Below are 22,389 nucleotides of genomic sequence, written 5' to 3'. Positions count from 1 at the left end.
ACATTGTGAGGGGAACAAAGGGATGAGTCACCTTTGGAAAGTATGCCTGCCTGTAGCATTGGAGACTTACTTCGGAGGAATCTGAATGAAGAAGGTCCAGATGGGCCACGTCAGCTGTAATGAATCACTATGCAGAGCACTTTCTCACCGACACTCATTTCTTACAGGCCTCACTCACGACGTGCAGAACGACTCTTCCACAACATCCTGCTTCTTCGATGAAAGCACGACGACAGGAAAACATCTCTTTGGTCTCCTGAGATATGGTCTGAATAATGAGAGATGTTAGTGGAGAGGATGGAAGCTTTGTTTTTGGGTCTGTTGCAATTAACCCTTTAACATCCTTCCAGAATTGCTCTACATATGTCAAGATCACTCTTTAGTGTCCCCTGGTCTCTCAGCTGTGTGCGTCACTCTTTAGTGTCCCCTGGTCTCCCAGCTGTGTGCGTCACTCTTTAGTGTCCCCTGGTCTCCAGCTGTGTGCGTCACTCTTTAGTGTCCCCTGGTCTCCAGCTGTGTGCGTCACTCTTTAGTGTCCCCTGGTCTCCCAGCTGTGTGTGTCACTCTTTAGTGTCCCCTGGTCTCCAGCTGTGTGCGTCACTTTTTAGTGTCCCCTGGTCTCCCAGCTATGTGTGTCACTCTTTAGTGTCCCCTGGTCTCCAGCTGTGTGCGTCACTTTTTAGTGTCCCCTGGTCTCCCAGCTGTGTGTGTCACTCTTTAGTGTCCCCTGGTCTCCAGCTGTGTGCGTCACTCTTTAGTGTCCCCTGGTCTCCCAGCTGTGTGCGTCACTCTTTAGTGTCCCCTGGTCTCCAGCTGTGTGCGTCACTCTTTAGTGTCCCCTGGTCTCCGTTGTGTTTTGAGCTTCTTCAGCATCTGGTTTCTGCAGCTTTTAGTAAACGCTGCGCATGTCTCCTCAAGTTGCTGAATGTTCTCTAAATGCTGCACGTGTTGTCAAGTTGCTGAAGATGTTGCTTCATGTGGAACATTTGGGTTTTTATATCTGCATCCTTTCTGAAGCTGCAGCATGTTTTGGTGTAGTTTGCACCTGTCGGCCAGCGTACCTGAGTAATAAAATACAACAGATCTATTTTATAGCGTCCAACTTGAACGCTTCCCAACCCTGGAAATGCTACCATCAGATTCAAAGGATTCAGAGGATTTATTTGTCACATGCACAATGTCTACAGCGTCTGGCTCCTCCAACCATGCAACATACAAAGTACTTATCGTAATGGTCAAAGACTTGAGAGTGCATTAGCCAAATGGTAAACATTAGTCAGAACATAATGCACACTCCAAAGTTTTAAATATGTTATTTAGTGTTTGCACCATCATTCTGCTGCAGCCTGAAACCTTATTACATCTTTATGCCCTTCTTCCCATTTCCTGGATGGATATGAGGTTTGTAAAAAGAAAGCCTGAGCTGAGCAATATATTGATCTCTCAGGTTTTACTGTGCTGCACATTTCATTGTTTTACTGTTGTGAATTTCCCAGAACAAACAGCAGCGGGTGATAAACTGCGTCAACACGGGATCAAACCTGAGCACTGATTATGTCTTTTTATTTCTATCATATCAATATCTCACGATTGATTCTGTAATAACTATTATAAAACCCCACAGACAGTGTATATATAAACTGGTAGTCAATAAAGGCCAAAGGCTAAAGAGTGTAGTGCAAACACATGATTAGACTTCCCACAGATGGACCTTTTGATTACGCTCGGGCCATTTGTGATACAGAGTGCTAAATCCACCAAAGCATTTAAACATGTATTAACAAATGGAAAGATTTCCCAATTTGGGATCAATAAAGTACATCTTATGTTATCTTATGCTGTATATTTCTGACGGTGAAGTGATTCCATGAGTGGGTTATTTTATTTATATGATCATGGACACAGCTGTACATTAATAAGCTGTTTTTGAACACTGTCTTTTTTAATGATTTCTAATCTTGAAAAACATCCCTGTGGTGTCCAGCCTTTTTAAATAAATCAATACAGAAGTGACAAGAGTCTTAGGAAATTGACATTTTAATTGAAACAAGATGTGTGATTTAAAACATCTGTGACATTATAAGGAGTTTTCCATAAAATGTATGGATATTGTGTTTTTATTGTGCTTCTTTTGGACTTTTCTCTCCTTTCTGAACTTAAATCCGACCACCCCGTGGACAAAGAGACGTTAAGACATCACGTTATAACAACACTTAAATATGACCTCCTAAAACACACTCAACTGCACCCTACTTTAAATCAAGTCACCAGTTAGCCTGTCTTTGTGATTCAGACGTCATGTAATTGATGATGAACACACGTCCCTGATCTGTACCTTTTCCCCTCTGTTTGGGCATGCTCACTGGGCGTGAAAGACAACTCAGCTGTTTGTAAAGCTCACAGGTCAATAGAGAAGAAAAGCATGAATCACACATCCTTTAGCTTTCATCAGTTGAGCAGACTAAAGAAATCGTGTTCTAATCAAATGCAAATTGTCTCTAATAAACAACAACAACAACAGCTGTATGGACGGGACTTTGCATGCAATTCGGCATGATGTAATTTAATTTATGAACGGACATGTAGATATTTAGTCCCGTGCATTTAAAGCTACATCATCTGATCTAATGTACAGTTATTTACAGGTAAGTATTGCAGCCATGACACCTTCACATGCTTTATTGTGGCCTGCTGTAAATGAACTGTGTTTGTATAATGTGGAGAGTCTTCTTTTATTGGATTCAGCCCCTCAGTCCCCCAAACCCATCACTTTTCCTCATGAATAATGAATGAAGTTTTATCAGGTGGAAGCTTAGAGTGGACATCCGGGTTTATTAGGGGCTTAGAAAACGTCAATACCCCAAATATGATTGAGCAAGCTCAAAGGGGAAAAATATCTTTACCACCGCTAAGCTAAAGGAGGCTAATGTTGGGCTGTAAAGGAACTACAGCACGGTCACATGACTTCACGTCACCACCGCTAAGCTAAAGGTGGCTAATGTTGGGCTAAGGAACTACAGCACGGTCACATGACTTCACGTCACCACCGCTAAGCTAAAGGTGGCTAATGTTGGGCTATAAAGGAACTACAGCACTGTCACATGACTTCACGTCACCACCGCTAAGCTAAAGGTGGCTAATGTTGGGCTATAAAGGAACTACAGCACGGTCACATGACTTCACGTCACCACCGCTAAGCTAAAGGCGGCTAATGTTGGGCTATAAAGGAACTACAGCACGGTCACATGACTTCACATCACCACCGCTAAGCTAAAGGAGGCTAATGTTGGGCTAAGGAACTACAGCACGGTCACATGGCTTCACGTCACCACCTCTAAGCTAAAGGTGGCTAATGTTGGGCTCTAAAAGAACTATAGCACGGTCACATGACTTCACGTCACCACCGCTAAGCTAAAGGTGGCTAATATTGGGCTATAAAGGAACTACAGCACGGTCACATGACTTCACGTCACTAACGCTAAGCTAAAGGTGGCTAATGTTGGGCTATAAAGGAACTACAGCACGGTCACATGACTTCACGTCACCACCGCTAAGCTAAAGGAGGCTAATGTTGGGCTATAAAGGAACTACAGCACGGTCACATGACTTCACGCCACCACCGCTAAGCTAAAGGAGGCTAATGTTGGGCTATAAAGGAACTACAGCATGGTCACATGACTTCACGTCATCACCGCTAAGCTAAAGGAGGCTAATGTTGGGCTATAAAGGAACTACAGCACGGTCACATGACTTCACGTCACCACCGCTAAGCTAAAGGAGGCTAATGTTGGGCTATAAAGGAACTACAGCACGGTCACATGACTTCACGTTTAGTCGTGTCATTCAGACACTTGTTAGCAACCACCGTTTTTTAAATCCACCAGTGGGGTATTTACTGACGTATTTCATGTCGTAGAACAAAACGTAACATTACTATAGCCTCATATATATACATATAGATGTGTTTTAAAATGCTAAAGTTGACATGAGAGTAACATAAATTGATTATTCTTCCGATTTCTCTCAGTATAGAAGATTAAGGAACCCTTTAGCTCTGATTTGCATGAAATTATTGGTAAATTAACAGACAAACATTATCTTTTCTGCAACTGAGAGGCAAAAGCCTGCAGGTCTGATCGATGCTATTCTGAGCGGGCATCATGCGATCACTACTTCTGTTTGTGATCATTAAAACCCATCTGCACAGGCATGAATAAATGTCTGGGAATAGCTTTTAATTTGTTCTTTGGCTCGGATCAGGCCCTGACAGACTGCCTTAAAGCTGGAGACCAGTATCAGCAGTAAGTCTTTCACAGGAAGTGTTGGATTCAGCGGGGAGCGGCTAAATGTGCGCTCTGACACACGGAGCTCAGGAGGGGAAAAGTTTCTCACAATGTGCCCACTCATCACGTGTCTGTAATCTAACTGTCAGCTCATCAGCGTGATGCAAAGTGACTAAAAACAGGAAGAGCATCGCTGCAGGAAGCATCACTAAATCTGTGCAAAACAACAAGAAGGGAGAGCTTTTTCATTTTTGTTTTACTTTCATGTACAGTATGCACCACGACATCAAGTCAAATTCCTTGTGTGTGTCAACCTGGAAATAAACCTGTTTCTGATTCTCATTCTGAGAAGGGAGATTTTTAAATGATCCTGCAAACAGGGAACAACCTAGTGATTATTATATTCTGCAAAATGGTATATGTGTTTGTTTTAGGTAACTTCAATCCGTCCTTTTGCATTTCCAAGTGCTGGAATATTCCTTCGTCTCAGATTTGAGAAAGAGTTTCAGAAAAACAGTTTTGTAAATGTTTAAGCTGTTAGAGTTATTTAACCAGATAGAAATAAAACTTTGGAGGAAAAAGAAGACGGCAAAGTAAAAAAAAGGACGACTAGGCTACATGTTGATTTTTTTATACATACAATAATACAAACCTTGCATTAAAAGCCAAGAACGTACACACTGAAACAGCAATTAAAAAATGAAATATATAAAACAGAAATTCAAATACAAACAAAACATTTGAAATTGTAAAAACTAGCAATAACAAAAAAGTCAAAAGTTATAAAAAATACCTTCAAATTCACTGGGAAAACATTTGAAATATGAGATAAATATGAATAATATCAACATTTTAAGTCTGATAAAGATGCAGGTTTGATTAAAAGGTAAAAAACACAAATAAAAAAATGAATACAATTTGCTGAATATATTTGTTTATATGCGTCCAGAAAATGGAATTTGTTTCCGGGCTTTTGAAATGAATTGTCATCGTTCATTTGAACGTTTTTTTTTGCCAGTTCATGTCAAGTGTTAAATATCTAATTTCTTCCTCCCTCCTCGTCTTCGTCTTTACAGCAGGAGACGATGAAGCTTTTTAGAGACGCAATTACAGACGCATTAGTTTAATAACGAGGAAGATGTTCCCTGTTATTCCATTTCAAATCATTTGGTTGGATTACTGTCATGAATGCACATTTTAATGAAGCTTTTCTTCTTTCAAATTGGACACTTTATAGCTGATCATTATTTCTGAAATCCATTAAAGTCAGAATTTGTCAACAATTTTAACATATCCGTTATCACAATGTGAAAGGACAATCAGATCTCTGTCGGGGACAAAATGTCCACCAAATATATTTTAAACTCCACAACGACGCTCTTTCTGTTTAAACCGGCTCGAGATACACTTTTTGTTATATTCCATGGAATGCTCTTCACATCCCGATAGCAATGAATATCTGAAGTGCTTTGACAAAAATCCATACAAAAATGTCATCTGTGGAAGCCGTAGTACTGTAAAAAGCACGACCAATCATTTTAGCCGGCCCGGCTGCGTCTATCGTTTTTCCAACCCAGTTTAGATTTAACCACGCCCACTTCCGCATTACGCAAGCATCGACGTAGCTCTACGTGATAGCGTCATAGACTTCATAGACTTCATCTTCGGCAGTTATAGCTGTCGCGGTAAAGCAGAATATTGAATAGTTGGTTTGACTGAAAGTAAACGATCCTATAATCAAAGCCATATCGAAGAGTCCTGAGATTGTATTACTGGTGTTTTATCATCTATAAATAGCCTGTGTGTATCCTCAAATTTCGTTTTCAGGACAAACAAAAGACGTTTTAAAGATCTTATCAGCTGGTGTAAGTGCAGAATATTGACTATAACCTTAACTATTACTGTGTACTTCATTTATCTGACAGCATTATTTAATGATACTATTTTATATATATATATAAACACTTTTATTAATTCATTTATATACACATACTGTTTTTATATATATATACACACATTTATAAACATATATATATATAAACACACACTTATATGTACTCACACGTGTATTTATTCATTTATACACACAGATTTATTCATTCATTTATACACACACTCACATATACACTTTATATTAATTCATTTGTACACACACATACATATATATATATGTATGTATAAATAAACACACACAAACAAAAAAACACAATATAATAAACACAGTTGCAATAATCATTTGTACACACACACACACACACACACACACACACACATAAATATATATATATATATATATATATATATATAAACAAAACAACACAATATAATAAAAACAGTTGCAATAATAATAACATAATATGATATGATCAATTCTACCCTTTTGTTTTTGCTCCCATATTTCAATTAAAAGATATTTGTCAAAATCAATATTGGTGGGGGCTCTTTTGCAAAGATTATCAATAACACCACCTGACAGTTGTTGCAGATTATACAGCATTACTTGTTACTTACACACATGTGCGATGGTCCCAAAAAAGCCAAAATCTGCACTGTAAAAAAATATATACATTTAGGCACTCTGAATAAGGGTTGACTGTAATAATCATGCCTTTTAATTGGTGTATATGTCTCACCAGGTGAAGGCTGGGACAGTGGGAGGGGTGAGGTAGGAGCAGGGGACTGCTGAATGCTGAGCTGAAGTCCCAGGATACAATCCCAAGTTGACTGCATGATCCACTTACCTGTTTGCATCAACTGCAGGAGGTCAAGCAGGGGTCATGTGATGTCCTTTAGGTTGGATCAACACCAGCCTCTGGAAAGATTTCATGACTGCAGAGGGCAGTGGACCTTTAGTCATTTCATACTGTGATGTAGGGTAATGGATTTGTATTAACAGGGAGGTTATATTTCAGCATTTGAGATACACCTTGAGGCCTGATTTGGTAAAAAGCCCACTTACCACGACAAGGTACAGGCCATAAATGGGATAAGACATGACAAAGACATAAGGTGAAAAACAAATGAGAAAGAAAGGCATACACATATACAAACAGATACATAAAGGGTGTAGAGGGGCACTGACTAGTGTCCTGCCTCTAAACAGAGGGATGGGGGTGACGAGGAGTCAGAGGGTGTAGAGGGGCACCAAATAGTGTCCTGCCTCTAAACAGAGGGATACAATAAATACATTAATGTTTTTTTGAATGGCTGGTGTTCAACACCACTGCCAAACTTAAATTGTGCTGTTTCACAGGGCGCCCAGAAAATAAACGCCATCTTGAGCCAGCGCCTGACTTCCTGCGTGCAACAGCTGTAGGCTGGCAGCCAATCATCGGGCCTTGACGTCTGGAAGCCCGCCTTAAAATGGCGGCCCTTTTGCTGGTCAGGCTGCCAGATTTCCCAAAGGAATGGAAGGCTGACAGCAGTTTGGAGGGGTTGCTTCTCAGGACATTGTACTGCTTAGCCATTGCCAGTAGCCCAGCAGTGAAATGTGGATCCTGGCAACGACTTTTCATTTCCTCCATCATGTTATCCACAAGAGAGACGTCATCTGATGCGATATCTAAGAGGGAAAAATATTTAAATTAAAGGTTTATTTTTTAAGTTGATATTATACATATAGTAACAATTTATTAATTCATCAATCTATTAAGCACCAAAATGATGTGTGAACATAAACCTGCACACTCACAACTCACCTTCTTGATTCTGTAGTGATAAACCTATAGCATATTATGTTTTTTCAGCTGTTATATCCATTACCTGCTGAATATGCAATGCTGCAATGTTGCCATCTTGGGGGAGGAATTTTGCTCGCTGGAATGATTCCCAGCGTCCAAGGGCAACATCAACAATGCGTGCCTCATAATAGGTCTCCAGCCTCGAGGTCAGCAGATCAAACAGCTGAGGAAGGTTGAAGGCCTTTGTCCTCTGCAGTATTTTGTCCTTGAGGACACGCATTGCCGCTTCTGCAAAATTGTTGGTATTGTTTCCTCTGGTGAGGAAACTGCCTCTATAACTGAGGGCCCAACACTCTCTTCTGGCGTACAGTCGGTCCAAGTACCTGAGGAACTTTTCATACCTGCAATTGGTTAGAAAAAGAAAAAATTATCCAAACAGTAAAGCTTAATCACTTCATTACATTGGGTGTTGGATGTTATTTGATAAGAATAAGTCAATTTCTCTCATATGGCTAAACAAAACATCACTAACTTGTCTGAATTAAACACTAACCTGGCTACAACTGGATGCCCTCTTGCCTCGCTGTAAAGCCTATCCACACTGCCTATCTCCTGACAGTAAAGCATCTCTTTTACAATGGCAAAAAGTGCCGGTCTGTCTCCGTGAGTGACCCCACTCTCCTTGCTCCACAGCCACCTCCAAACTGCTTGTAGCAGATGGAAGGAGCACAGGAGAAGTGTGGCCTTAGGAAATGCTTTTCCCAGAGCTCCCCTCTCTGCCCTACAGTCATCTGTGATGACCAGTTGTGGCCCTTCGTGTCCTCTGCCAGCAAAGCCCTTCTCTCCAACAACTTGTTTGAGCTGTTCCAGCCCTTGAGCAATAGTCTGCTCATCCTCAGACTGGCAGAGGAGAATGCCCAGAGGGAGGCCACCTGCACAGCTGTGGGTCAGGAGGAGGAATACCCTGCAGTTCTCCCTGTCCATATTCCCTGAGGAATCTATGAAGCACAGCTCCCCACTGTGCTTCAGTTGGTGCACTTTCTTCATGAGTGGAGAACACACAACCACAAGAGGAGCTCCCTGGGAAGTTGTTCCCAGGAGAGCACAGGTGTCATTACACTTATTGTTGTAACTCTCCACTTGAAGCTTGAGCGCTGCCAACATCGTGGGACCTGTTTGCGTGCCATACTCCTCCCTACACACCTTGTGGAACAGTCTGGGTAGAAAATGAATTAGTTGGTATGGGTGTCACTTACATGCAGTAGAAAAGCGTATTTGTATTCACTGAATACATCATAGTTTTTATTGCATCGTTATTTATATAGTGGGTAGTAGGCAGCCGGGCCGCATCTATCGTTTTTCCAACCCAGTTTAGATCCCACTTCCGCATTACGCAAGCATCGACGCGGCGTTACGTCACAGCATCAACCTGGAGTCACATCCCTATGGTTACATCACTGCCTCACGCGACACACCCGCGAAATCTGAATCTGACAAGCGAAATACCATCCTTTTAAACGCCGCATAATATACAATATACAATATAATAGTGCTTCTTTGTCAATATGACTGACGACCACACTTATGCAGTGCTGAGGTAATGTTAATTCATCATTTAATATTAATTCCTGATGGATATAAGAGGGATACATTAGCAAACATCTGTATATATAGCCTATATATATATATAATGTTTCGTTTTTTTGTTTGTCATCTAACATATTAACGTTTTGACCTTCTGTTTAGGATGTAAAGGTATCTATTTAATGTTTTATTTAAAGGTAGACATTTATAATATGTTATAAATGTCTATTTTGTTATATAATACAACATATAACATTTTGCCATGTAAAAATGAAATGTTGGGACATTTTATAAAAATGTATTCCTTTACATAAAAGTGCTTTCCAGAGGTGTAAGAAGTGATAAGATCTTGTACTTGAGTAAAAGTACAAGTACCAGAGTGTAGAAATACTCAAGTATAAGTACTAAAGTATTAGCATCAGAATAGTACCTGAATAACTATAAGCTGGTTTTTTTGCTTTCATTTCAGACCTCGTGTTTTAGTGTGCTCTGGAGACACACAGAACAATATAGAGGAGTACCCGCAGTTGAAGGTATCTGATAATAAGACCTATCTCTCAATACTATGATGAACATCAAATTACATTGAATGTGTTTGCTCATATCAATGCCTCACCTACACATCATCATCATCATCTAAACTATACCACTTAATAACAGACTTATTGTCCAGATAAAAGACAAGGCATTACAAAGAATAACATGCAAACACATGAAGTACATTTAAAGAGAATATAAACATGTTAGCATAACTATACCAATGTTTTAGGATTTTGAGGGTTGGATTTTTATTTTTCAGACTTTTTAAGCCTGCAAGTATAATGTGTATTCTACTCTAGTTCTAAGTAAAGTCAGTACATTTTAAACCTCATGGTCCTCTTTAGTTCTTCAGATCATGGCAAAACTCTTACTGGTATTCTGAGCTGACACAGTATTATGTGTGTGGATTTGAATGAATAGTTGTCTGTTTCCTTGTAGGGTTGGCTACCAGGTGAGTTCAGATACCACGTGTGCCAGTATGAAGAGGTGGTTTCACTGGGGGACCACACTGGTTTTGAGGCCACTTTGAGGCTGGATGTCCACACTGTGGAACAGGTCAAGGAGTGGGTACAAAAGCTGAAGGGGTCATCAGGGGTGACATGGAGGGTGGATGTTACCCGACCCAGGTTGGGGAAGCGGGTGCTTTTCAAAGTAAGTGTTGTCTTGTTGATATTTCTTGAAGTTACCTTTTAATTATCCTTTTTACTTTGATCTGTACTATAATAAATCTGCTTTATTTTGTTCAGGCAAGTTATAAGTGTCAGCATAGGGTGAACCCGAGAGCAGCCAAAAGCAGCAAGAACACCTGCTGTCAAGCAAAAATGCACACGACACTCAAGAGAACTCGTGGGGAAATGAAGTGAGTTTACTGATCCACATACTTATTATTTCACGTTTTGCTTTTTTTACATAATATTGATATATATATTGATTTATGTTATAGGACCGAAGACCCACACATGCCTGACCTACCATTTAAGGTTATTATAATAAACAGGCACAACCACAATCTTTTTGTTGCGGACGCCATCCGCCACCGAGATGTTGGGGAAAAGGCAAACAACATACTCACAGGGCTCTTTGAAATTGGCCACACTCCAACATCTGCACTGTCGGTCCTGAAACACGACCTCCAAATGGAGTATGGGCAGCGTTATGTGTACGTGTCGGCCAACAGGGAGATTTGCCCCGACCTGCCTTATGTACAGAGGTGGGTATCACATCTGGAAACATGGTCAAGATACCTACTACCCACTATATAAATAACGATGCAATAAAAACTATGATGTATTCAGTGAATACAAATACGCTTTTCTACTGCATGTAAGTGACACCCATACCAACTAATTCATTTTCTACCCAGACTGTTCCACAAGGTGTGTAGGGAGGAGTATGGCACGCAAACAGGTCCCACGATGTTGGCAGCGCTCAAGCTTCAAGTGGAGAGTTACAACAATAAGTGTAATGACACCTGTGCTCTCCTGGGAACAACTTCCCAGGGAGCTCCTCTTGTGGTTGTGTGTTCTCCACTCATGAAGAAAGTGCACCAACTGAAGCACAGTGGGGAGCTGTGCTTCATAGATTCCTCAGGGAATATGGACAGGGAGAACTGCAGGGTATTCCTCCTCCTGACCCACAGCTGTGCAGGTGGCCTCCCTCTGGGCATTCTCCTCTGCCAGTCTGAGGATGAGCAGACTATTGCTCAAGGGCTGGAACAGCTCAAACAAGTTGTTGGAGAGAAGGGCTTTGCTGGCAGAGGACACGAAGGGCCACAACTGGTCATCACAGATGACTGTAGGGCAGAGAGGGGAGCTCTGGGAAAAGCATTTCCTAAGGCCACACTTCTCCTGTGCTCCTTCCATCTGCTACAAGCAGTTTGGAGGTGGCTGTGGAGCAAGGAGAGTGGGGTCACTCACGGAGACAGACCGGCACTTTTTGCCATTGTAAAAGAGATGCTTTACTGTCAGGAGATAGGCAGTGTGGATAGGCTTTACAGCGAGGCAAGAGGGCATCCAGTTGTAGCCAGGTTAGTGTTTAATTCAGACAAGTTAGTGATGTTTTGTTTAGCCATATGAGAGAAATTGACTTATTCTTATCAAATAACATCCAACACCCAATGTAATGAAGTGATTAAGCTTTACTGTTTGGATAATTTTTTCTTTTTTTAACCAATTGCAGGTATGAAAAGTTCCTCAGGTACTTGGACCGACTGTACGCCAGAAGAGAGTGTTGGGCCCTCAGTTATAGAGGCAGTTTCCTCACCAGAGGAAACAATACCAACAATTTTGCAGAAGCGGCAATGCGTGTCCTCAAGGACAAAATACTGCAGAGGACAAAGGCCTTCAACCTTCCTCAGCTGTTTGATCTGCTGACCTCGAGGCTGGAGACCTATTATGAGGCACGCATTGTTGATGTTGCCCTTGGACGCTGGGAATCATTCCAGCGAGCAAAATTCCTCCCCCAAGATGGCAACATTGCAGCATTGCATATTCAGCAGGTAATGGATATAACAGCTGAAAAAACATAATATGCTATAGGTTTATCACTACAGAATCAAGAAGGTGAATTGTGAGTGTGCAGGTTTATGTTCACACATCATTTTGGTGCTTAATAGATTGATGAATTAATAAATTGTTACTATATGTATAATATCAACTTAAAAAATAAACCTTTAATTTAAATATTTTTCCCTCTTAGATATCGCATCAGATGACGTCTCTCTTGTGGATAACATGATGGAGGAAATGAAAAGTCGTTGCCAGGATCCACATTTCACTGCTGGGCTACTGGCAATGGCTAAGCAGTACAATGTCCTGAGAAGCAACCCCTCCAAACTGCTGTCAGCCTTCCATTCCTTTGGGAAATCTGGCAGCCTGACCAGCAAAAGGGCTGCCATTTTAAGGCGGGCTTCCAGACGTCAAGGCCCGATGATTGGCTGCCAGCCTACAGCTGTTGCACGCAGGAAGTCAGGCGCTGGCTCAAGATGGCGTTTATTTTCTGGGCGCCCTGTGAAACAGCACAATTTAAGTTTGGCAGTGGTGTTGAACACCAGCCATTCAAAAAAACATTAATGTATTTATTGTATCCCTCTGTTTAGAGGCAGGACACTATTTGGTGCCCCTCTACACCCTCTGACTCCTCGTCACCCCCATCCCTCTGTTTAGAGGCAGGACACTAGTCAGTGCCCCTCTACACCCTTTATGTATCTGTTTGTATATGTGTATGCCTTTCTTTCTCATTTGTTTTTCACCTTATGTCTTTGTCATGTCTTATCCCATTTATGGCCTGTACCTTGTCGTGGTAAGTGGGCTTTTGACCAAATCAGGCCTCAAGGTGTATCTCAAATGCTGAAATATAACCTCCCTGTTAATACAAATCCATTACCCTACATCACAGTATGAAATGACTAAAGGTCCACTGCCCTCTGCAGTCATGAAATCTTTCCAGAGGCTGGTGTTGATCCAACCTAAAGGACATCACATGACCCCTGCTTGACCTCCTGCAGTTGATGCAAACAGGTAAGTGGATCATGCAGTCAACTTGGGATTGTATCCTGGGACTTCAGCTCAGCATTCAGCAGTCCCCTGCTCCTACCTCACCCCTCCCACTGTTCCAGCCTTCACCTGGTGAGACATATACACCAATTAAAAGGCATGATTATTACAGTCAACCCTTATTCAGAGTGCCTAAATGTATATATTTTTTTACAGTGCAGATTTTGGCTTTTTTGGGACCATCGCACATGTGTGTAAGTAACAAGTAATGCTGTATAATCTGCAACAACTGTCAGGTGGTGTTATTGATAATCTTTGCAAAAGAGCCCCCACCAATATTGATTTTGACAAATATCTTTTAATTGAAATATGGGAGCAAAAACAAAAGGGTAGAATTGATCATATCATATTATGTTATTATTATTGCAACTGTTTTTATTATATTGTGTTGTTTTGTTTATATATATATATATATTTATGTGTGTGTGTGTGTGTGTGTGTGTGTGTACAAATGATTATTGCAACTGTGTTTATTATATTGTGTTGTTTTGTTTGTGTGTGTTTATTTATACATACATATATATATATGTATGTGTGTGTACAAATGAATTAATATAAAGTGTATATGTGAGTGTGTGTATAAATGAATGAATAAATCTGTGTGTATAAATGAATAAATACACGTGTGAGTACATATAAGTGTGTGTTTATATATATATATGTTTATAAATGTGTGTATATATATATAAAAACAGTATGTGTATATAAATGAATTAATAAAAGTGTATATATATATATATAAAATAGTATCATTAAATAATGCTGTCAGATAAATGAAGTACACAGTAATAGTTAAGGTTATAGTCAATATTCTGCACTTACACCAGCTGATAAGATCTTTAAAACGTCTTTTGTTTGTCCTGAAAACGAAATTTGAGGATACACACAGGCTATTTATAGATGATAAAACACCAGTAATACAATCTCAGGACTCTTCGATATGGCTTTGATTATAGGATCGTTTACTTTCAGTCAAACCAACTATTCAATATTCTGCTTTACCGCGACAGCTATAACTGCCGAAGATGAAGTCTATGAAGTCTATGACGCTATCACGTAGAGCTACGTCGATGCTTGCGTAATGCGGAAGTGGGCGTGGTTAAATCTAAACTGGGTTGGAAAAACGATAGACGCGGCCCGGCTAAAATAACTGGATGGCCTACCTGCCTGTCAGCCTTCCATCTGTGCACGAATTTATCTGGTGCCCTCATTGGTCATGTGCGCGTTCGTGTGTGTTGGAGGAGGGGCTCTGTAAGGAAGTGGCAGATTTGTTCCGGTTGTGTATTTTCAAATTCTAGCGATCTCGAGCCGGTTTCTCAAATGTAGCTACCCCACCTTTAGTTAATAAGAGCAGCTTAGATGAAAGGTGAGCTGTGATATCATGTGAACACTGTGTCCTCCTCTCTGTGCTTTATCACAACTCTTTGAATACAGGCAGCTTTGTCCCATTGATATCCAGAAGTGTAATCTTAATCATTGTTGAGGATTTACATTTCAATAAGTCTTAGAAACAGAGCTTAATCTTTGTTTCCAAGAAAGATAACAAAAGAAGTATATTTATGCTTTGGGACTCCAAAATAAAACCATTAGACGTTTGCAACTCATTCAAAAAGCTGCTGCTAAAATACTGACTAACACCAATTTATAAAAGTACACGATAACATCCCCACTGCCAGGTACATATATAATTAATCTACCAATAACTAATGTTGTGTTTTATGTATTTTAAGTGGGTTGTTTTAATTAGGTTTTATGAATTTTTACTCTGTTAAGTGTCTTTGAGTTTCAAGAAAAGCGCTATATAAATAAAATGCATTAAGTAGAAGTACTCAGATCTTGTACTTCAGTAAAAGTAGAAGTACTCAGGTCTTGTACTTGAGTAAAAGTAGAAGTACTCAGATCTTGTACTTGAGTAAAAGTAGAAGTACCAGAGTGTAGGAATACTCTGTTACAGTAAAAGTCCTGCATTCAAAATGTTCCTCAAGTAAAAGTAGAAAAGTATTATCATCAAAATATAGTGAAAGTAGCGACAGTAAAAGTAGTGATTGTGCAGATTGGTCCATTTCAGAATAATATGTATCTATCTAAAAAGTAGAGGTACCAGAGTGTAGGAATACTCTGAAAACTACAAAAAAAACTCACACAGGCATGAGAATAAGTCAGAGCACTAAAAGAAGTGACATTGTATTTCTCTACAAAGCTCCACTAAAGGTCATTCTCAAAGATTGAACATTCATCAACTTTATTCAGAACTGGGCATGAGTCCCTCACACCTCCGTTATTCATTTGGCATTGTGAGTGCGAGGCCAAGGTTACGCTCCACTTCCTCTCTACATCCATCACACTTCTTAAAACCACCATCTTCTGCCACACAGCCTCGATGCTTTGCAAAACCCCCCCAAAGGAAAGAGGTTGCTGTGTTAGGAACAAATAAAACATTCATTCAGAGGCGCTTCAAGGGGACGTGTTTTCAATTGGAAATAATCTTTAGAAATGCACCAAAATATTTGATGAGAGGTTTACAGAGAGCAGAATCCATTCATGGCCAAACACACACCTTGTGTCCTGGAAGTGGGAAATAAATAACTTTACAAATCTAATAAATGTTCCAATACTGTGAGGACAGTGAACCGGGATGTGAGTCATATAAATCCAGGATGTCGTGGACGATTTCACAAAGCACCAACTTGCTAAGTTACTCATCCTGAAAACATCTCATTCTGACTCTGCTAGGACCTTCAAACTTCTTTGTGAAGACCCAGAGAACTCCTGGGAGGTCAAAGTTGAATGAAAGTTAATTGAAAATTCACTCCAGCACCACCAGGACCTACCAGGCCCCACCAGGTCCAACCAGGACCCACCAGGTCCCACCAGGCCCCACCAGGTCCCACCAGGCACCACCAGGTCCCACCAGGCCCCACCAGGCCCCACCAGGTCCCACCAGGCCCCACCAGGCCCCACCAGGCCCCACCAGGTCCCACCAGGCCCCACTGCTTTCAATCTGTAATTAATGTTGGGTTATATACTTTAAGTGTGTGGTTTTAATTATGTTTTAAAGGGTCTGTGAGTTTCCAGAAAAGCGCTCCATATATAAAATGCTTTATTATTATTATTATTATTATTATTTATGTTATACTAATGTGTCATAAACAGCTGATGATGCAGAAAATCTGACCAATAATTCTCTTTTATTTTATTTGCAAGGCTGTTATATCTCTTACTGAACTACTGAATATATATATTTATTTATTTCCTGGGGATTTTCTAATGCTCTCAAAGAAACCTTTAATAAAACCACACATTAATAATTCCCTTTATTATTAATCAATATCTGAAAAGCCAGCTACCACTCCCAGTAAGTGGAGAAATATATATTTATATGAAAGATGATCTTTTTAATTAAACACTTCCGTTTAAACTTGGATAAAAGGATCAGCCCGTAATGGCCTTTGGAGTCATCGAAGCTGCAAAACAGAGAATGGATTTAAACAAATGTTTCTATAATGAATGGTTAGATGTTACTCTGTAGATATTCAACAACTTGAAGCTATCTAATGAATTAAAACACAGTGTCTCTGAACAATAACCACACATGTCCTTATTTCTGTGTTGCATAGTAATCTGTATACTCTGCAACTCACCTGTAATACGTGTTGTGCCTTTCTTGTGTTGGATAATAAGCCAATCTGCAGCTATTCATGCTTTCAAAGGTCACTAAAGAGCCTTGCTGTTGGTTCCTGCTGATTCCACTTCGTGACATCCCCTAAAATGTTTGTTCAGACAAAAGGACTGAGAATAGCCGGGACTCCCGTTCGTTTCCTGTCTCCATAATTACCGTGTTGCAGAGAGAGCGGCTCTTAACGTCTCTTTTACTGTCAGAACATAATGTACCACTCTATAAGGGCTGTAATTGTAATATATTTAGTGCACGTCAACTGAAGAAATTACAGTATATCCGTGGTCTGGATGTAATCTGGAAGACGAGAACACAATGGGAAAAATCAGTTTGAAGATTCATTCTTTAGATGAACAACCCCGGAGTGAATACACTGACATTTATTTATTTAGGATTAACAGCCTCTCGTTTTCAAAGGGGTTCTAACATTTGGTACAGGGAGGCTGTGGCTCAGTGGGATAGTGCACGTATCTTTGGTTCAATCCCCACTGCAAAGACACTTCACCCTAAACTGCTCCTGTGGGGAATCCCCCCAGTATAGAGTATTTAAGTCGCTTTGGGTAAAAGCGTCTAACAAGAAATGAAATGTAATGTAATGTAACAGCAAGACAGTAAAACAACTAAACAAAACCAAATTAAGACACAAAACAACCACAGACAAGACTTCTACAATCACAACTTCAATATTAAATAATGCACATTTGGACCACTTTAAAGAGAGGCTATGAAATGAATCTGCCTAGCAATACAATGAAATAAATACAAACATAGTTGTATCATCGACAGCAGCAAACAAGAAGACAAAGCACTTCTAAACACTTGAAAGGAAGCTAAGTGGCAAATGTTTGGCGGTAAATTATTCCAGTTTAAAGCTGATTGAACCTTTTAGATACTGAGTGGAATAAAATAATTGTGTAGAGACCCTGAAATTGTGGTAAATGGACCCTACTTATAAAGCTCTTTATCAGGAATTTTTGTACTTTGCACGCTACGAGTCATTCAGCCATTCATACCTCATTCATGCAGAGCAGCACCACTTGCTCTAGGGAAGCTAACGCACGCACGCACACACACACACACACACACACACACACACACACACACACACACACACACACACACACACACACACACACACACACACACACACACACACACACACACACACACACACACTGACACTTTAATATGAGCTGCAGCCAATGAATATGTCTTCTTATATTGAGCAGAGGCCATTTCAGAGAGCTATACACAGTGGAGGTAAATCCAAGAACCTACAGAGGTTATTGTTTGACTGGTTGGAGGTCAGTTTTGGATGCATTTTGGTAAACAACATCAGCATAATCAAACCTTGGCAATGTTATAATCCTCCGTGTTTGTGATTTGGAAGAAAGGCTTGACGACAAAAAGCTGCTCCTTCATCAGAAATCACGGCTGAGGTTCACTCCTGAGACCGTGAGTCACTAGGAGAGAGAGAGAGAGAGAGAGAGAGAGAGAGAGAGAGAGAGAGAGAGAGAGAGAGAGAGAGAGAGAGAGAGAGAGAGAGAGAGTGCATTAAGTAATGAATACTCACACTCGCTCGCCCCAAATGGCAGGGATTAGGGGCTCCAACAAGTCGTGATTAACGTGGTCAGCGTCGGTGTCTGATGTAATGCAGAGGGATCTGAGTTGATGGGAAATGGGCCACCAACTGGATTAGAGGTGGTGTGGCGTATTGGCTGTGTGACTAACTGGCTTTTAAAAGGGTTTTAATAACATGGATTAAACAAAGGAGGTATCTGATGATCTGATATACAGCCAGTTGTGAGGGTCCATAGTGTACCACTTCTCCTCTAAAATGAGTTCTGTTCAAGTACTTTTTACTCTTCTTCTACCACTTCAGTCAATCAAAGTTTATTTATAATGCCCAATATCACATTCTACATTTGTCTCAGTGGACTTTACAGTTTTACAGAATACAATGGGAGAAAGTTAATGGGAGAAACTTGTTGAGGCCAACTGGTCATTTTTACCCTGGTCCATATTGTAACAAAACACCATTAGCATTATTCAGCTAATGCGTTTGCCTCTGACATTTACTAATGTACCGTTGTGTCTTCCCTGCTTAATTTATCCTGTTTGCATGTGACAGCAAACTGTCTCTGTAAGTGCTTCTGAATGCATAAATCTATTTGTTCCTGCAGAACGGAGATATTTAAGTGGCTTTAAGAAGAGGAATCCATCAATGACACCTCAGCCTTTCATTAGTGAGAGATCCCACATGGAAATTGTGATCAACAGCTTTTATTTGATCCTGCACATTTTATAAATATGCATGAAATGACGCAGATTTTGTCTCCGAAAGGTCAGAGGATTAATGTGATTTCCAGGGTTAGCATTCCACTGGCTGTTAACGACATTATCTCACTTATTTATACAATTAACATTTGAAAGCGTAGGGTAAATTGAACATTTCACGCTGAATCTAAGCTTTCTGGTTGGCAAAATGGATCCATGAGACCCACATGTTGTTCTGGGATCTAGCTGGTCACGTCAAGTCTTTCTAGGCGTTAATCTGTAATAAGCAAAATGAGAAAGTTTAGATTGTATATTACAGCTTTATGATAAAAATATACCATCAAGATTACAATGCACTCTTATGTCTCACAACTTGTATCAGGAATGATTTGCTCAATACCATTTGTTGCACAGCTTTGGTGCCAAATTTAACTAAGCATGACCCCTCGAAAAATGTTAAAAATTATCCAAAATTCCTCAAAAATACCACGGTTACCTTTGGGGTGTTACTTAGCAAGTCATTATACTTGTTAGACGCTTTTATCCAAAGTGACTTACATACTCAATACTGTGGACAATCCCCACAGGAGCACTTTGGGGTGAAGTGTCTCAGGGACACAACGACATGCTGACTGCAGTGGGGTTTGAACCTGTGCTCCCCTGATTCCAACACCAACGTACAACCCACTGCGCCACACGCCTCCGTCATGGTTGTTACCAATCAATTTTCTTATGTTTTGCAGCCTCAAAAATCAGTAACGTTGGTCTGTCTGTAGAATGTTTCTGACTCCACATACATGAGTGGTAGTCGGTTAATGAACAATGTACTTAAATAAAACCGAGTGAGCTGGAAGTCTGAGTGGATACTGTAAGATTAACATCATTAATTAACATAGATTTAGAGGTTTACAATCCATGCAGGTTCATCTCAAATATATTGAACATCTTAATAACCCACAAAATGATAAAGACATAATTGAACAAGGTAGTAATTTCCGTTGTTAAGCGGTAAACCTTTATGGGTGATAGAACTCCTTATTATATCATAAGTAAGTCTCTCTCCTTCATCTTCTTTATTGGAAATCACTTTACAGTTTCTCCGTTGAACCGTAAACTCAGCCGGAGTTTTGGTTCATCTAACAGTCTGCATCAAACAGGAAATGAACCTTTTACAATGTGTCAACACACAGGAGGAAATGTCCACCGCAGAAGAGACTGAACGTCTGGACAATAGGATATTAACGGTTCCACTTCAAAGCCCAATCACCTGTGAGCATTTTACAACTGGAAACCCATTTCCTGTTGATGCTGTCCAATAGGAAGCTGAGTCCTTAAATCAACATGAAGACAGATTATTCTAAATGATGATTGGCTCCAGAGAATCTAGTTCATAGCAAACACAACTCTCAATGATTTATATTATTCCGCTGTATAAGATAAGATAAGAGGTACTTTATTGATCCCAAATTGGGACATTTTTGCGTTGCAGTAGCAAAAAGAAACAAACAATGCATTGCACATAAGTAGAAATTAAAGAGTAGAAATAAACCATTTTAGAATTAAAACAGAAATTAGAAAATATACAGCAGACCGTGAAGATAAAAGCATCTATAAACTCTGACAAGAAAACACTATTGGGCTTTAGACACAATAAAAAGCAGGATATTCTTTTATATAAAGCTCATTTGGTAAAGCTGGGCTCATGTCATTCCCTCTGTCCATTTCAACTCGTCAATAAAGGCACAACAAAATACAAAATGTCTACAAATGAAACCAATCATAGACCTTTAATCACCACATCTAGAATGCAATGACAGGAATTAGTAATGTAATCCCTTCTGATGTCATCAGGCCGTTCAATGGTGGTAATCAGTGGTATTTATACATCCCAATACCACAAATCACAATGTTGCCTTTACAGTCGTTGTATGAATGACTTCTGCTCTCTTAGACAAGGAACAACTCCCCCTGTAATGGAAGAAACCTGCGGGAGGGTACGTTAGAGGAAGCCCTCTTCAAGGTCGAACACACGTGCTTTTCTGGTGTTTGTACAGAAAAAACAACATAATACAATTACAAGAGAGACGATGCAGCCTGAGGGACACGACCTGCAGTCCTGCTGTGAACACGAAGCCTTGACATCCTGAAGATGGAATATTTCTGGAGCTGGTGTTTTGCCTTGAATACATATATTCAAAGCAAAACACTCCAGAGGGTGACCTTGTCAATACATGGATTTATGAAGCATATTGTGTGGCCTTTTCCAACCTTTGAAGTACAGCAGAAGCAAGAAGCACTACGGAGAAGCACACTTATCTACATCAAGAGACTTCATTTTGACTCTGTTTTCAAGTTTAATCTTTATCGGACAACCTTTGAACTAAATGTCTTATTGCCAAAAACACAGAGGATTACAGCAACACACGGTTTAGCATGAATGTGAATTTACAAATCAATCAGACATTTATTTAGCGCCACTTATTTCATAGACTTACATGTCAGATGTTTATGTTTTTTTGTACACCCCTTGTATATTTAATGCTATTTCTTTGACCATTCATAAGATATATATAAAGTTTAGACGGTCTCTTAAGGGCCGGCAGGTTGCAGCTGCACTTACTTTTACTGAATGGATAAATGGATGAATGAATGAAATAAGAGTAAGTGCTGCTTCCACATCTAAAAGCCCATTCAAGTCCGCCACGACAATTTATGAGAAATGCGTTGGCATCATCGAGAAAAAACCATTCATCCGGATCTGGAGCGTGGCCAACGGAGTTATTGAAGTCATTAAG

General features: G+C 40.1%; 2 protein-coding genes and 1 long non-coding RNA gene across 3 annotated transcripts; 2 read left to right on the top strand and 1 right to left on the bottom strand.

Annotated features, from left to right (window-relative positions):
* Nucleotides 1-8,015: 8,015 nt before the first annotated feature.
* On the bottom strand, nucleotides 8,016-9,240 carry LOC117482855. Its single transcript, XM_034131080.1, has 2 exons — nucleotides 8,517-9,240; nucleotides 8,016-8,364 (listed from the first exon to the last, which is right to left on the bottom strand). The coding sequence occupies exons 1-2, from the start codon at nucleotides 9,125-9,127 to the stop codon at nucleotides 8,016-8,018; spliced, it is 960 nt and encodes a 319-aa protein (XP_033986971.1). The 5' UTR covers nucleotides 9,128-9,240.
* An 803-nt stretch (nucleotides 9,241-10,043) lies between these two features.
* On the top strand, nucleotides 10,044-10,921 carry LOC117482838. Its single transcript, XR_004555928.1, has 3 exons — nucleotides 10,044-10,080; nucleotides 10,526-10,738; nucleotides 10,834-10,921. It is a non-coding gene; the product is annotated as an uncharacterized LOC117482838 (long non-coding RNA).
* A 255-nt stretch (nucleotides 10,922-11,176) lies between these two features.
* LOC117482854 lies at nucleotides 11,177-12,614 on the top strand. Its single transcript, XM_034131079.1, has 3 exons — nucleotides 11,177-11,297; nucleotides 11,451-12,113; nucleotides 12,266-12,614. The coding sequence occupies exons 1-3, from the start codon at nucleotides 11,224-11,226 to the stop codon at nucleotides 12,612-12,614; spliced, it is 1,086 nt and encodes a 361-aa protein (XP_033986970.1). The 5' UTR covers nucleotides 11,177-11,223.
* Nucleotides 12,615-22,389: the final 9,775 nt, after the last annotated feature.

Source organism: Trematomus bernacchii, unplaced genomic scaffold (assembly GCF_902827165.1).
Source record: "Trematomus bernacchii unplaced genomic scaffold, fTreBer1.1, whole genome shotgun sequence".
NCBI classification, from domain to species: domain Eukaryota; kingdom Metazoa; phylum Chordata; class Actinopteri; order Perciformes; family Nototheniidae; genus Trematomus; species Trematomus bernacchii.
The sequence above is the reverse complement of the archived record's forward strand: the minus strand, read 5'-3'. Positions and strand labels throughout refer to the sequence as shown.

Coding starts and splice junctions, on each gene's coding strand:
- LOC117482855 (XM_034131080.1), bottom strand. CDS start 9,127: ATGTTGGCAGCGCTCAAGCTTCAAGTGGAGAGTTACAACAATAAGTGT. Junction 8,365..8,516: donor GGGCATCCAGTTGTAGCCAG/GTTAGTGTTTAA, acceptor AACCAATTGCAG/GTATGAAAAGTTCCTCAGGT.
- LOC117482854 (XM_034131079.1), top strand. CDS start 11,224: ATGGAGTATGGGCAGCGTTATGTGTACGTGTCGGCCAACAGGGAGATT. Junction 11,298..11,450: donor GACCTGCCTTATGTACAGAG/GTGGGTATCACA, acceptor TTTTCTACCCAG/ACTGTTCCACAAGGTGTGTA. Junction 12,114..12,265: donor GGGCATCCAGTTGTAGCCAG/GTTAGTGTTTAA, acceptor AACCAATTGCAG/GTATGAAAAGTTCCTCAGGT.